Source organism: Ptychodera flava, chromosome 15, assembly GCF_041260155.1.
Source record: "Ptychodera flava strain L36383 chromosome 15, AS_Pfla_20210202, whole genome shotgun sequence".
Taxonomy (NCBI): Eukaryota; Metazoa; Hemichordata; class Enteropneusta; family Ptychoderidae; genus Ptychodera; species Ptychodera flava.
In genome coordinates, this window is record NC_091942.1 from 22,020,584 (window position 1) to 22,038,039 (window position 17,456).

Below are 17,456 nucleotides of genomic sequence, written 5' to 3' on the forward strand. Positions count from 1 at the left end.
GGAAATCTTGAAATTGGGAGAAAGGAGAAGCCAGGAAATCGGGTGATTTGGATACATTTGTATAAATAAACACTTATCGCGCAACTCACGCAACAAGCTTAAAGGTGAACCCAACCAATGTTTTAATCTTGGGTTAACAAATCAATTATATTAAAATCATTGAATAATATTTGCAAAAAGTGATTTTGAGCAAAATACGCTATGTTGGGCACAGCACCCCCTTAAAGCATGGCGACGCGGTCCCGGCAGCTTGACTTTTGTTTTGTGAAACCAATTTATAATAAAATAATACAAAGACTGATTGACAACTGACGCATGTTGTCCCTAAACGGTGCAAAAATGTCCCTCAAAATAAATTATATATAGACCTTTGATCTCGCTCCATGGTCTGTGGTCTACACTACTCTGTACAAATCTCAATCTTCACATATGTAGGGAGCTCTGATGCTGCATTCACAAACACTGGTGGGGGGGGCGGAGGAATTCAGGGGGGATTTGAAAATGCTGGGGGTAGTAGAGGGGTTGAAAGTTTTTCTCTGTCTATAAGGGGGGGGGCTGAAAATATTTTTGTTCTCTCTTGGTTTTTACATTTTCTTATTCCAAGGTTTGGTAGGTAATTCAATGAAAAATGAATTGTATCAATCCAACGGTTCTAATATTTGTAATAATTAAAATCTAGAACCATTTGTCGCATTTAGTGACTTTTATCTCTAAAAATCTAAAAAATGTATGAATGCTTTCTAATTTTCGAGAAAAACAGGTAGGCTTGCAACTGTTGATAATTTTTTCAATGTTTCTATGCAATGTATCAATACAGTTTCTTGATGTCTCCCCATATATATGGTGATAATTGAATTAGAGTCCAGACTGAAAGTCATTTGTCAATAATACAAATGCACGGTACATGTACACAGGCTGTGTTGGCAAGCTGAATTCTGGACAACATGCTGTACATAGGGAGGAGAGCAAGAACAAAGATGTACAAACTGAATAAAAATAATGTCAAAACTAATTATGAACGTTAGGACACAGTCGCCCGTGGACTATTCAGCTCTGGGACTATTCGCCCCATAGACGAGTGTACAGAAGGGTTGTTTCTCGCTTCTGTACACTCGTCTATGGGGCGAATAGTCACAGAGCTGAATTATAGTCCACGGGTGACTGTGGTTAGGACAGCCCTGCCAGTGCTACTGCTGTGACAGGGACAGAAATAGCTGTGGGTCCATAGCTGTGGTGTTTTCGGACGGGATTCCTGCCTTTTACGGGCTGGTTTTGACTTTTTACGATTTTAACCCCGCAAAAGGCAGGAATCCCGTCCGAAAACACCACAGCTATGGACCCACAGCTAGGACAGAAATAGCTCTGACTTTGATGTGTAGTGGCTTAGCCCTGCGTACCGTGCTGTGTGTTTCGGGCGTTACACGGCCCCGTGGGGCCGTGTAACGCCCGAAACACACAGCGTTACACGGCCCCGTGGGGCCGTGTAACGCCCGAAACACACAGCACGGTACGCAGGGCTATGTAGTGGCTATAAGCTTAAAGCGCAGTGGTCGTCGCGCTGCGCATCCTCCTGAGGGGGTCCCCCTCTGTTGTAAACAAATCCAAGAACGCCGCACATGTTACGGGTTGATTGTAATGTTTGCGATATTGCCGCTTGTTAAAATGGCGGCTGATCTGTCACAAGCATACCAACTAACCAAATGTAACACGCAATAAAAGGTCAATTAATCTAAGTTAAATATCTGCTGAATATTGAACAATAATTGCACGCTGGTTTGAGATCATATTTGCTCATGATTTTCTTGAATCAGTTGAATGGGGCTCGGCTACTGTTATCGCTCGAGCCATAGAGCTAGACGTACGCATGTACGCATGTATACGCCAACAGACTATCAACGACCGGGCTCTAGTTTCGACATCGCTAGCAAGGACGAGAGCTTTCATTTCAAGAGGCCCGACAGGAGTACAACAAGTTGTACAAAGACAACAACTCAAACTACAGAAATCTACAGCTCGCAGAGCAATGCCCGCTGCAGCAAAAAGCATCTCTGCATCTGTTCCGTTCCGTGGTCTGTATGAACGTCCGTGTCAAACCGGGTATATGGCGCGCTACACTCGGCTGTGGAGAATCCAACTCAACTACAACAAAGTTTACCCCGTTTTGGGGTGCAAACGAGAATTCTGAGTACAGGTATCAAGTCAAGCGAAGGACCTTTCATAGGTCTTCTTGTTATGTGGGGGTTATCTCACTTTAAAGAGGATTCAGACCTACCCGGCAATCAGGAGGTACAACAACGAAGTTTGCCCAGCACCGGTAGGCCTACACCAGCTAGCGGTTGGATCACTGCCACTGCCATGACCGTGCACAGGCCTGGGGCACAGGATCTCTCGATACGTCTATGCACGGTGTAGCCGTGCAATTTTCCTGCCAAATGCCGCGAAAACCCGCTCGTTTTGTCTATTGTTTCCTGACATTTACTATTTCTTACCACGTAATACTAGGAGAAGTAAGACATGGTGATCAACAGTTGGTTGTGGGCCAAGTCGTCGCGGGCCGGCCGGTACGTTGTGGGACCGGATTCTCTATATCCGTGTACGTCAACGCGGTGACCGTCTCCCAACAACATCTCCCGTGTCCTGCTCAGGCTAGCCGATCATGGTCTTGAGTGTAATTTTTGTGTTAGGCATTGTGCTTGTTGCTGGTCTACATATATAGGCAATGTTGATCATTTTAGTTATGTATTTTCACTGTACTGTACATAGCATTGTGTATAACCAGCGTGATCGCGAGCGATCAAAGCTTTTTGTTCACTGTGTCTGCGTACAGTGAACTTAGCGACATAATGTGCTGAGTGTAGTGTCCCAATGTTCGTAGCTCTACACGAGTTTATACCACTGAAGTTCGTTTCCGATCTTAATATTTTACTATTGCATGATGTTGAGTCTTACAAAGGCCTTAACAAAGTGGGGACTGTTCCCATCTCACTCCTATTGAAGTTGAGAAGACTTATGTTTACAAAAATTTATGTTTATCAACAAAAAAAACACGCAAGCGCGGCGCGACGACCACTGCGCTTTAAGTTCAGTGGGTGATATGACACGCCTGACAGCGAAACATAGTACACAAGATCAGGCCAGAGAGCAAGATTAGCCCTGCGTACGATGCTGTGTGTTCCGCTACAGCTGTAGCGGAACACACAGCATCGTACGCAGGGCTAAGAGCAAGATATGGAAGACCAGGCTTAACAGTTATCAGGGATTGTTGAATTCTGGCATATGATAATAATGAAATATTTTCTACAAATGTACGGTAAAAAGTCACAGTTTTTGCCACAAAGCACTCTAGGACGCATGCGCATTGGTAATTCCTGGCAATGCGACCTCAACACCATTGTGTAAGCAGCTGTTTTGCATCCGTAACGTGCATGTTGTTTTCCGTCGAGCTCGCACCAGTTGTTGACAAACTGAAATGGATATACAGAGGCCACGGACAAAGACACATCGGCAGAAATGTAAGTTCATAGATCCCCTTTAGCTTATCGTGTGCCAATGTTGGAAGGGAGTGACTGTGATGTGATTACGGTAGCTTGTAGGCTCAGCGCTGTCCCTCCACATTTTGATGTGAGACCGTGGTCTCAGGAGGGACTATGCCTTGTCGTGATATGGTTGTGTACTTGACGCATGTTGCTCTTTTTTGGAGGGACTGTGTGGTGATTAGGGCTCCATGGTTGAAGCATGGAGGTAAAAAAAGAGAACAGTCTAAATGTTAGAAGCAAGGAAGATGTATCTATAGTACCTTCGATAGGCGTTCCCGGCCTCCAACCACAGCCCTGCGAAGGTCCATATCGGCGACATCGCGACATGCGGTCCCAATTGGGACCGCACACGGAGAACTACTTTTCTGACTATTTTCGGCCAAATTCATTTCCATTCCGCTCTATGCCTACCCGAATAATTCAATCGCTCACAGACTGCATAAAAGTTCGCTCTCGTGACGCCCCAAACCGTTAGTTTTCCAGCGAAGCACAGTCAAGGGCCTAGTGGCCGGCCATGTCTCCCATGAACGTATCTAGTGGCCGGCTACTGGGCCATTGACCTTGCATCACTGGAAAACTCGTCACGAGTTTTAAACTCGTCACGAGTACTATTCATAATGATACAAGGAAGTGTGGAATGCAGAGGAATAAGCTCCGAACTTACAGACTATTTAAGACAAAATTTGAATTTGAAAGTTACTTGCTAGATATAAGATCTTTTACCTATAGGATAGGAGGTGGCTGACAAAACTAAGAATTTCGGATCACAACCTACAAATAGAACTGGGTAGAAGGTCAATTCCAAAAGTTCCTGCAAATGAAAGATTCTGCAAGCATTGTAAGTCTTTAGTTGAGGATGAATTTCACTTTGTAATAGAATGTCCAAAATACAGAGCTTATCGAGATAGTCTATTTTCATCCACTAGTTTGTAAAGTAAAGTAAAGTAAAGTAAAGTAAGCCTTTATTGAAATCGTATCCCAGTTGGGATCTTGATCATAAAGTACAATAAAGGTTTTGCAAAAACAACAATGAAAGAGTACATATAATATATATATAAATATAAATATCTATACATGAGGTCAACATATTAAAGGTTCATAAATAGTTTACTTTGTCTTTTTCATTTTGTCTTGTCTGAGTTTAAAATATGTATGTATTTTCCCAATTCACATAGTGATTATCTGTCCTTGAAAAGATGCTTACAAGGTCTTGTGTGCCTCTGAATGCGTTTTTACAAATGTTTAGTTTACTGAAAAAATCATGCCTAATGTCTGTGTATCCTTTGCAATGAAAAAGAAAATGTATCTCATCTTCTACTTGTTTGTTTTGGCAAATTGGGCATGCTCTGTCTATGACATCAAGGTTTCTATATCTACCTGTTTCTATGTGTAGTATGTGTGCACTAATGCGTAACTTGCACAGGGCTGACCTGTGATCTGGGTTTTTTATAATATGAAGGTAGCTTTCGAGAGAGAAATCTTTTTTCAACTCTCTGTATGTGCGAAGTTTATTTTGTATAATCCTGGCTTTCTTGATTTGAATGATAGAGAAAAGTTCATGTATATCTTTACTCACGAAAACAAACTACCTCTTGCCAAATTTATTTCTTGTACGTTAGTTCCTCCCCCAGCAGCAGCTTCATCCAGTGTTTGCTGAGTTTTGTAATTTTTGCCTTACCGCACTCCTTGAGTGTGTTGTTGAGCAATAAAGTAAAGTAAAGTAAAGTATTAACCCTTTTCCTGCCAAGTCCATATTTAACCATCAGGTCAAGATGGTTAAAATTAACGAAACACAACATATTCCATATGGGGTATCTTAACTTAATACTGTATTTGAAGGACTGTAGATGCTATAACATACCAAGCCAAGTGAGTGAAAATACGTCATGTTTTGGCTCAATACCGCTTTTTACAGACTTTGCTGATGGGGAAGTGATACTGTCTGGCAGGAAAAGGGTTAAAAACGCCGGGAACACACAACATCGTACGCAGGGCTAACAGGGCTGACACACAGGCCCACGGAACGTTTCGTAGATCGTCGTCGGATGGGAAGTGACTGACTGTGAGGCCGAAGACCGAACCTCGGTACTGTTATACAGTACCGAGGTTCGGCCGAAGGCCTCACAGCGTCGGATGGGAAGTGACTGACACTGTGAGGCCGAAGGCCGAACCTCGGTACTGTATAACAGTACCGAGGTTCGGCCTTCGGCCTCACAGTGTCAGTCACTTCCCATCCGACGACGATCTATGAAACGTTCCGTGGGCTTGTGGGCTGACACATAGTGCTGCTACCACAGCTTAGTGAGGTATCAGTTGTAGTCCTCGCATGTCAAATGACTCGGGTTGAAGAAAAACATGACCTATTCCAGTCTTGAATGGAATAGAAAAACACTGTAAACAAGTCATCGTTGATGACACAGTCCCCACTTGTTAATGGGTGCTTTGATTACAGGTCCTCAGAGAGGATAGAGTCCTCTTCATTAGGTCTGTGATAAAAATACTTTTGAATAAATTCGCTTGATACATGTCTGAGTTGTAGTTCAGGACATGAAAAAATCGTAATAAAATGGCCACATGGTGGCCATATTGGATCGAATCACAAAACAAATCAATGTGCATATGTATGACACAGGTCAATGTCCTTGTACCAACTTTGATTGAAATCGGTTGAAATATGCCTGAGTTATGGCTTTGTACATGAAAAAATCATAACAAAATGGCCGCACAGCAGCCATATTGGATCGTATCACAAAACAAATTAACATGCATATGTATGACATTGGTCAATCTGCTTGTACCAACTTTGAATAAATTTGCTAGATACATGTCTGAGTTATGGTTCTGGACATGAAAAAACGTAATAAACTAGCCACACGGCGGCCATATTGGATCGTATCACAAAACAAGTCAATGTGCATATGTATGACATTGGTCAATGTCCTTGTACCAAGTTTGAATAAAATTGGTTGAGATATGCCTGAGTTATGGCTCTGTACATGAAAAAATCGTAACAAAATGGCCGCACAGCGGCCATATTTGATCATATCACAAAACAGATTGATGTGCATAGCTATGACATTGGTCAATGTCCTTGTACCAACTTTGAATAAAATCTGTAGAAACATGCCTGAGTAATGGCTTTGTACATGAAAAAATCATAATAAAATGGCCGCCTTGCGGCCATATTGGATCGTATCACAAAACAAATTGACGTGCATATGTACGACATATGTCAATGTCCTTGTACCAATTTTGAATAAAATCGGTTGAAATATGCCTGAGTTATGGCTCTGTACATGAAAAAATCGTAACAAAATGGCCGCACAGCGGCCATATTGGATCGTATCACAAAGAAAATTGATGTGCATATCTATGACATTGGTCAATGTCCTTGTACCAACTTTGAATAAAATCAGTTAAAACATGCCTGAATTATGGCTCTGTACATGAAAAAATCATAATAAAATGGCTGCCTGGCAGCCATATTGGATCGTATCACAAAACAAATCGACGTGCATCTGTATGACATATGAAGTAATCCTTGTACCAAGTTTGAATGAAATTGCTTCAGGCATCTCTGAGATATCTGCGTGAACGGACGGACGCACGCACGCACGGACGCAAGCACACACGCACGGACATGACCAAACCTATAAGTCCCCCCGGACGGTGTCCGTGGGGACTAATAACCTTTTTAATGTAAGGAACCATCTTGCTTCTACTGTCGACGATCATGACCATAGAAATAGAGCTGTTTAAATTAACAAAGATTTATGCAGCCAGTTATAAAAGACAATAACTGTTGCATCAATAGTGCCAAACCAGCATTGTTAAGAAAAAGAAGGGAAAAAAGAAAACAGCGTCACTGCATCACTTTGCTGAATGTCAAGGACCCGAAACATTTTTTTTTGGGGGGGGGGGGCTTATACCTGTTTCCTTTTGGTACTAGGTGTGTAAGTATTCACATCAAATGACTAGAAAATTCACTTCATGGGCAGAATCTTGAAAAATTGCTTTTTCTTGTCTGGTTAATGAAAAACAATATCCCTAAACTAAAATATGCATGGACTACCAGCCATTGTCACTGGACTACGCAGTGTTCTCCCTAGGATCATGGAGGTAGTAGAGACTACCTCCATGCTAGGATCAAGGGCAAGCATGTTGGAAATTTGCATAAAATTTACATAATTAATTTGCATGCATTAACATATATTTAAATACATACACACAAATACAGTAACTGCAAATTGTAGTCATTTAATATGCCTTTTATTTACTTACACATTGCTGCACATACATACATATCAGGGGAATAAACAATTAAGTTTACAGGTGGCACCATAAAGTGCAATAATTTCATACATGAAAACTGAACGGCCACATCTTGCTTTCTTCAGCAGTCCAACTTCAGTTGTAAAAATTCAACTCGTACACTCATTGCATGGAGAAACATTTGCGATGAAACATTGCGTCACTTGTTTACGAAATTATACAGAGCAACGAAGCCACACAATCAGGGCTGTGTACCCCAGCGTCCCAGCGAGTTTTTGAGCACATTACGGTCACGGTCCCAATGAATAGAGGGACTGTTACGGTTTACCATAACAGAAAATTCAGACGTATTTACACGAATGATCGTCACCAAAATTTATGAAACCCCTGGCGTTTCAGTAACTTGCCTCCTCAGCGAACCTGAACGAGACCTGAACTTGAAAACAGCGCGAAACGCTCAAAGCCCACACTTCGACCGCCATCTTGGAAATCGCCTGACCTGTTTACGTCACATGGCACTGTAGACATCATTTCGCGACCAAACAGTAAATCCAAACTCATATTTTTAGAAACTTTGCGCGAAATAAAAAAAAGACGACAAGAATGCAAAAGAACGATTGCACGATTAGCCAAAAAACTTGTAAAATGACAGTGACCCCAACATCGAGAAACTAGGTCAAGTCAGCGTAGCGTAATATGACGCAAACGTAATGTGTGCAGCCCACGAACTCTACCGTTCTGCTCTGATACTTTCACCGTTTGTCTCAACAACAAGAACAGAAAAATAATTAAAATACAAATGCGCATTCGTAATACTGCCATGGAGATTTCATGTAGACTAACTGTCATCATGTATAGACGCCTTACAAACCTTTATTGAGGGTCGCAATTTTGACCGATAGCTTTGACCACCAGCATTTTCACGGCATCGACGTCACTGTAATCCCCCACGTAACTTGATAAACGGCCATTGACACGGTGCTCGAACCACATGATCAAAGTCGCGGCCGCGCCGATGTGCCGCTCGGCCGGTGTTTTTCAACACCTATGTACGTGTCAATTGATTAATGTAAACTCGTCAGTCGACCTGAAAAAGTCTATTCAGGACTAAAAACGATGTTGATAAGGCTAGTTTTGGCAGATGTCCCATGCCAATGAATACACTGAGCTGTCAAGTGGGGCTGTCAATCAAGGGTGTCGGGAAGAATCTGAAGCGTCACGGCATTGTAGCAAGCGTCACGGTGACCAAGGCAAGCGTCACGGAGACGTGATGCTTGAAGGGCCTAGGGAGAACACCATTTTCTGAAGTTCGGAACTTCAGAAAATGGTAGCCCAAGTGAACTACCAGCTACTTTCGAGCCCTGACTTATATATTGTCTATCAAGCATGTCACTGAATCCAATCAAAGCAAACCACTTGACTGGGGAAAAATTCAAATGTTTGATTTTCACAAAAGTAAGTTGTTGAAAACTATATTTAGCCTGAATGGTTGAAGAGCAAAAAAGTACTGTAGAAGTTTGACATTCTGAATATGTGTCATTGAGGTGCATTTCACATTAAAATAAGAGTTACATAAATTGGGAATATAATTTTTTAGCACAATTTCATTATACTGTACTTTTAGTGGTGTAGAATTCCTGGAGACTTGGGTGTCTCCCTGCTATGGCCATACTACAGTACATACTTGATTCAACACAACAAAGAGATGATTGCAGATCAGTTTTTCCGCAGGTAGTGCTAAGTAAAGTCAGACAGACTACTCCTGATAGGCAAAAAGAGGAAGGGGTTTGCAAGAAAGTGCAAAGTTATTGACCAGTCTGGGTTACGTCTCAGAAGAGGATAGTAGGAAAGAGCCATACCGTTATATCTAATGAGGGTCAAGGCAAGAACCAATCACGTACTGTATATGTAATTAGGGTTAAATGTTCCATGGGCTCGCTTTGAAATGTTATGCTGAAATCATGATCTGACCTGACAGATCCACCAATCGAGTGTGACTGTTGGCTACCGGGAAGTGTCTCAGCCTGATTCGATTTGCGATGTGCTCCCATATCAAAATTTTAAGGATTTCTTAAGGAATAGTTTTCTGAGTTTCCTTCCCCTTCCCCATGTTCAACAAAGAGTTATTGGACGTTTTTCATTCTCTTTTCCTGTTTTTGGTTAACTTTTTGGCGATTTGATCCAGTGCACATTTTTGAGCGAAGGGTCAATGGTACCAGGAAATGCATGGTGATCGAAAAAAATCATGCTCCATCGTGCTCCGATGACCAACAAGAAGAGTTCACCCATCGTTGCAAAGCTTGAAAAATTCTCAATGCTACACATGGCAAGTGATAGTTGGCGACAAATAACTTACTGTAAATTGACTATGGTCAAATCCTGATTTCTTGGAGCAGTATACCTGGCCAGGAAAACCACCCACCCAAAGAAGTAATTTTGTATGTACAAAACACTTGTGTCGGTCACAATCACGGCCATACTGAACCATGTGCATAACGTTATAAAACTACTGAGTGCTAAAAGAAAGAGTGAAATCCGGCCAAAAACTTCGAACTTGTTGCAATTATCTATAAACCTAGTTTCACACATTTAATTATTCATGATGTTCTTGGCGACTAAGTTTCGCCGATTGGTCAATCGTACTATGCTCCATTAGAACATAACCTGGACTGCAGGTGAAATAATGAGAGAAGAGGAGGAGCCAGAAAAAGGAAGGGAGAAAGTGGAAGGAAAGGAAAAAGACAGCAGAGTAGTTGCAATAGACAATGCTATGTTGTTTGTGTACCGTCTATTTGCTGTCTGTTCTGTGCTGTTTTGTGTCTATGTTTACGGCTATTGTCTTGCGAATTCCGACCTACTGTCATTGGATTATGGATTGGTATGATTGCGATTATTTTACCTGTCTTTTTTCATGTCACCTGTCTTTTTTCCATCATAAGTAACAAATACCTTTTTCTTTTTCTTTTTGTTTACAGAAAACCAGAGGAAATATCGCACAAACAAATGTTCAATGTTGACAGAAGCTGACGGCATGCATACCAGTAAAGAGGTAGACAATAGCAGTGTGGATAAGGAGATGGAGAAGATGGTATCTCTGTGCAAAACATGGGATAAAATACCGGGTCAACTACAATGTAAAGTCAAAGAATACTGCTTTAAAATCATTGAGCGTGATGATGTTGAGAAACTGCAGTGCTTGTTGAATGCTGGGTTCAGTCCAACCACTGAATTCAAAGTGGACGTGCTCAGGGAACGTTTCATTGAGAGTCGTGATTATGATGAAATTGACCAAATGGACAATGTGTATGAGCCAGATGAGCCAAATGTTTATGCAGGTGTCTTCACAGCTCTTGAAGTAGCTATAACTAAACGCGGTATTAACTGTTTAAAGTTTTTACTGTCATATGGTGTCGACCCAAGCAAGCCATCTACTCAGTTTGTGTCACCCGTGTGTGCAGCCTGTCGCATCGGTCACAGTTGTGAGATTGTAGAACTATTGGTCCAGAAAGGGGCAAGGTTGGAAACTAGCAAGATGCCCTTGATCAGTTTTGCCGAGTATGGATGCTTAAAGTGTGTGCAGTTATGTGTTGATCATGGTGCTGACCTCAATGAGTGTATTGAAGGATTTGGTGGTGCATTACATTCATTGGCTCGTCCACGGTATGATAATACGGCTATCGCAAAGCTACTCCTTGAACATGGCTGTAATGTTGATCTTCAAGACGACGAGGGTAACACACCCCTTGCTGTTGCTATACAGAAAGGTAACCCTGAAGGTGCTGAGATACTCCTGGAGCATAATGCCAGTGTTAATTTGCATTGCATCAAACAAGCCTTGCACTCTGCATTTACTGGCTACGTTGACTGTGTGAATGATGTCATTCCAAAACTTGATGATTTATTCTATTTGGACGATGATGATGGCAGTTCCATTTTAGACATGGCATTGATTAACTCTTCAAGTTATGTACACAGGGGCCTGTACTACATGCCGGACGGGCAGGAATCTTTTATAGATCCCATACCGTATATCAGTAAGCTACTCATCTATGGTGCACGGACGAGTATCTTCTGGAGCAGTCACTTACAAGACTTGCTTCAAAATCCAAAGCTGTCAATTGAACCCATCGGTGCCGCTGTGAACTCTTTCAGGACCTTTAACCTTGACCTCAGAGGCTGTCCAATCCCAGAAGATAAACTCAAGCAGTATCCAGACTTTTACAAGAAGCTGTTGAATCTCCAGTTTACACCAAGATCGTTGCAACATCAATGCCGTTCATTTCTCACACAGCATCTGAATCACAACTACTATCAGCAAGTGATTCAGTATGACATACCGGCAAATTTAAAATCTTATCTCCTGTTCAGTGATCCAGCAAATCTTGATTGATACAAAGACATTCCAGACCCTCCATCTGTTCCTCTTCAAATGAAATGGGGAGTTCAAAGGACTTTCAGATATAAAGTCATACATGAAAAAATATGTTGAAGGTAGAATATTTTTACTGTTAATGTGCACTGGGGAGAGATTTGTTCAATATTTTCCTGATCTACTACTTGTAAAGGTTCATTGTAAAGCTCTTGGAATATGAAAAGTTTCAGTGTCTTAGTATTTGGAAAAAATCGAAAATTGTATTTTTCCCATTGAGTTTAACAGAGATTTTGCCCATTTTGAATTGCAAATATCAGTGTATGTTAGATTATGTGTTTCTCTAGTACCAAAATTTGAACAGTGACCCATTTTATTATTCTCTATTTGGTAAGATAACGGTTGAAAGTTTTATCGGAACAATTTTACGCAACATGTAAGCCACTCATTTTTGAGTGCATTAAGACTGCATGAGGAAATAAGATGGTTCTATTATGAAAAATTACAAAAAGAGCTAAGAAAGTCCAGTTGCCCATAGAATCCTTCATCTTAGTATTGTCTCTGTTCTTATGACTCTGTTCTTATCATCATTGATGAATAAAGTCTTTCTGTTTTACCCCTTCACTGCAATGGGCTAGCCCAATCCAGCTGTTTTCAATTTTGAAGTTGGACTACAGCACTGCCAAAAGGGATGAGTGGGTTTCATGGCCTTGAATGGAAAAAGATTCAAGAAAAGGGAAGTTTGAAAACTGTTAGCCATCCTTTCTGCCATTTCAACCGTTCACAATTACTGTTCATTTTAACAATGAACCCCTTCACTGCAATGGGCTAAATGTCACAAAGGTTTCGTTGTGATCAGCTTTGAAAGTTTTGTTGAGTTTTGGATGTTTCTTTCAGTCATTTAGTATTGTTCTTTATCACTCTCTTAATTTTGTAACTTGAATATCATTTTGTGATACTGGTTTCTGTCCCCCAAAAAATCAATTCATGTTTGGTGTTCGTTTTTTACCGGGACTCAAAGCTTGAAATGTCGGGAAACATTTAACACTTTACGGCCACGAGCTCAACCGGCCTTGGGGTTTAGCGTGCTCATTGCATGATATACGAACTTTTACATTTTACTTTTACATTTATGAATTCCGACCTAGTGTTATTGGACTATGGATTGGTATGATTGCAATTATTATATAACATCAAACGCATCATGGGAAATATGTTTACTTCTGGACTGGAAATAAACAGGTTTGAGGTCAAAAGGTTCTACTCCCGACTTCAGCTCTTACGGATGACATCGGACCATGACTGACTCAAAAATTTAGGTTGGTTTTCTGGCTCAAGGTGACCATTTTAGACAGTGTACTTCGGCATGTAGCAGTTCATCGGTATAGCGATGCTTTTGATAGTCGTTAAATTTCGATTGACTTCTACATCTGCTCAGATTTGCGTTTTTTTGTGACACTATGTCGGAGATCTTCAACCCTTTCCTTATTTTAATGCGTGTGGGACGGCTGTGGTGTTGACTCAATTACTTGATCCGCTGATACGGACAGCGGATTAGCAAGTTGGCAATGTTTTTCGGAGCAATTACAGTGGTGTATACACAAGTTGGAGAGGAGATAAGGACTTGTCAGTCATAATAAAGCAGTCAGACGGTGTAGAGTTGAACTCTTTATTTGAAACATCACAGTCAAAATTAATAAAATCAAATAAGGTAAACCGTTGCACAAAAAACACCTTCCTCCCCACCCCAGGGGACTTTCCCCTGTACCCTGTGGGTTTACTTGCACGCGCAAAATACAGCGTTTTGGTAACATTTTGATTGAAACAAGTTGGCAGGATGGTGGACTTGCCCACAGGTGCCAGGTTGCCGGTGTACATGCATATCTCTATGCATGTACACCGGCAACCCTGGCACCTGTGGACTTGCCCACAAAATAAACCTGTTTGCAACGTTTTGATTGATACCTGTCAATAGGTTTACGCCGGGCAGTCACAGTTCGATAGACACCATAGGACCTAGATATTTGCAATGTAGCAACCTTAACATATGTACAAAATCAGTGTACAGAATTTAGATTGATCAATTTTTATACAAATTTACGTGCAGTGTGATTTTGAAAAATACTGGCCCTCGCTCCCTATAATTTCTCTCGAGTCCCTTTCTGCGTATGCACAGAATTTGCTAATCATTCGCTGGTCCCCAGTTCATGCATTTAGAAGGCGGCGTTGAAGCCCGAATGTTGATTTATTCATGAAAATGAATCAATGAATTATATTTGAGTGACAATGCAGCTACTTCTGGTTCGCGGCACGCGGAGCGTTGCACACGGCACATGAACTAGGCTTACCAGTAACACAGAGCCCACTGCCCGGACTTGTATTTCATGTTTGCATACACGGCAGTTGCATATACTTTTGTACCGTGGAATATTTGTCCGATGTTGATCATTTCGAATATATTGCCATAGGGCTGTATATGGCTTATGATGATGCATGGACGTAGAAACTTCTTCCGCCATCGCCACGGTGAACATACGTTGCCTGTTGATGCTTGCATGGAAGACTGCAGCGGTACGTCCAAGGTGTTCCCAAATTGCCGTCACCGTCAAAAACCTAAGCTTCCACAATGACCCTCGGGGCTCTTATGGCTTCCGCAACTCACGTAGGTTTCTTAAACCATATATCATTTCCCTTCCTCTCAGTCTTTTGCTACACACCAAGGACGCCAAAGGAGTCTTAATTGCCATTAAGAGGTTGGGAGCATCCGGACTAATGGAAGGAAACCAAATTAAGAGGAAATTTTGCCAGACGTACGACACCAGGAGGATAAAATTTGCCTAAATAAAATTTGCTTCATGTGCATCATAAAGTTTATGTAGTCAAGCTTATAGGCTGATTTTCAGGTTGTTTTGATATTGCTCTTGTTTTTTGGCAAACTATTTCCTCGAAAAACCTAGTTTGTACGAGGGTTTTGTTTTGGTTTTGTTCTTGTTTTAGCATCATTATTATATTTTGTGCACAGTGCAATGAAAGAATTTGTTCTTAGGTTAATATCAAAGACACATGTCAGCAGCATATCACTCATAGTTACTCAACATGACTGTCCATGCAGCTCTATAAAGTACTGCAAAACAAGACAGAAACATTTAGGCCTACTGCAAGAGGATTTTTTTGAAAATTTTAATACTTATATTGTTATACATGTTCATGGTGTTGTGAGATATAATAAAGATACTGCAACATGACTTAGTAGCGTTTTTTTTAATTCAGATCCTCAGTCATGAAAAGCAATACAGAATTACTGGAATAACAATGCTGACTATCCCCGGTGACTATCAAGATATCTCTTGCAAGGTATCTCTCGTAGAAATATCCAAACTGCAGACCTTCAAGATGCATCACCAAATTGACTAATCACAGGGCCGGGTTACTTGCCCATGTGACTCCTTACATGTACCATCCCAAACCCAGTTGAAGTTTGAACCCATCTAAAGTGTGGCACGTATTACCACTGACCATGCTGACTGTTGATTTTAATTTGTATACTGACTTCCACTTGACGTAGCCAGCCCTGCGTGCGACGCTGTGTTCCCTGGCGGTCCTACTAATTACTGCCCGTGACTGCCCGTAGCTGCCTGAGGACTGCCCGAGCACTGCCCTTTCCGAGGAAAAAATGGGCCAAATTTCGCCCATTTTAACACTAGGCCAATAGGTTCAGTTTATATCATGCCCAGCCAACCAAAAGTATCATTGATTTAGCGTTAACCTGATGTTTTCTCCGGCAGTTTTGGAACACGGAAGACGTCGTCAAATTCTCGTCATAAAATAATACAAAAGTAAAATGTTGAACAGTAAGGACTAAATGAAAGAATATGTGACTAAATGGAATTATTTATTTTTTAACCAAATTTGTCATTGTTACACCCAACATTTCCAAGATTAAAACACTTATTTGATGGAATATTGTAACTTTCCAGTATTGTCAATTATGAGTAGCATCTAATTCATGTATGTCTTATACTTTTGAAACAAATTTTTGGTAGGTCACTGTGCTCAGTTTTTAGCTCCCATAGCCATATGTATATATGGCAATGGAAGCTATTCTTATAGGCTAGGGAACTGATAGCTCCCATAGCCATATGTATATATGGCAATGGAAAATATTCTTATAGGCTAGGGAACTGTCTGTATGTATGTATGTCTGTATGTTTGTATGTCTGTGTGTCTGTATGTCTGTCCATCAACATCAAAAACTCCAAAATCGCTGCACATTTCATCTTGATATTTGGTGTGTACATGGATGATGGGCTGTAGATGAGATTTTGTTAAATGAAGTCATTGCCAAAAGTATGCAAATTAAGTGAAAAGATGTAAAAACCATCAAAATTGAAAAAAACTCAACAACCACTGAACAGATTACATGAAAATTTAGCAAGTAAGTACTTTCGGCTGACCTGAAATGATTGTGCACATCTTGGGTCAGTATCTTGGACTTGCTATTTTTCATGAATTTTTTGTAATTTTCTCCCATTTTTTCAAAAAATCTTCTTCTCTGAAACCACAAGTCCGATTGATTTGAAACTTGGTATGGAAGTGCATAGGAGTGACCTTGGGCAAATCGTGGTGAAATTTGCATATTTTTAGTTTACACGTCCATAAACTCCCATGTATAAGGCAGATCTCCATAGACTCCCATGTATAAGGCCACGAAAAATAAAAATTTAGTTTCTCACCGTATTCATATTGCAAAAAGGACGTAGTGACACAATTTTTAGTCCCCACGGATGAAGTCCAGTGGGCTTATAGATTGGGTCATGTTCATCTGTTCGTCCATCCGTGAGTCCATCCGTTCACAGAGATATCTCTGATATTTTGACAAAATGTCATGTGACCTCGATGACCTTTGACCTCAAATATACATATTTGTCCATAACTCAGTAACCACAAGTGCTACCGCCCTTCATATATGGTATGATGGGACACCTTATGACGCCACATATTAAACCTCATTAATTATGTGCATATCTAATTTTGAGTGAGCCAATAGAGCTAGAGGTCTGATTTTTGGTATACAGGGATAACTCAGCAATACAATTTTTTTGACAAAATGTCACGTGACCACGGTGACCTTAGACCTCAAATATACATATTTGTCCATACCTCAGTAACCACAAGTGCTACACCCTTCATGTATGGTATGATGGGACACCTTATGAAGCCACATATTAAACCTCATTAATTATGCACATATCTAATTTTGAGCGAGCCAATAGAGCTAG

At 40.9% G+C, this 17,456-nt stretch overlaps 1 protein-coding gene across 1 annotated transcript; it reads left to right on the plus strand.

Annotated features, from left to right (window-relative positions):
* The first annotated feature begins 3,119 nt into the window (after window positions 1-3,119).
* On the plus strand, window positions 3,120-15,422 carry LOC139151543 (ankyrin repeat and SOCS box protein 10-like). The gene is made up of 2 exons (XM_070724435.1): window positions 3,120-3,512; window positions 10,784-15,422. The coding sequence occupies exon 2, from the start codon at window positions 10,819-10,821 to the stop codon at window positions 12,196-12,198; it is 1,380 nt and encodes a 459-aa protein (XP_070580536.1). The 5' UTR covers window positions 3,120-3,512; window positions 10,784-10,818; the 3' UTR covers window positions 12,199-15,422.
* The last annotated feature ends 2,034 nt before the right edge of the window (window positions 15,423-17,456 follow it).

What these genes read in the sequence shown, in the direction of transcription:
- LOC139151543 (XM_070724435.1), top strand. Translation starts at nt 10,819, where the DNA reads ATGTTGACAGAAGCTGACGGCATGCATACCAGTAAAGAGGTAGACAAT.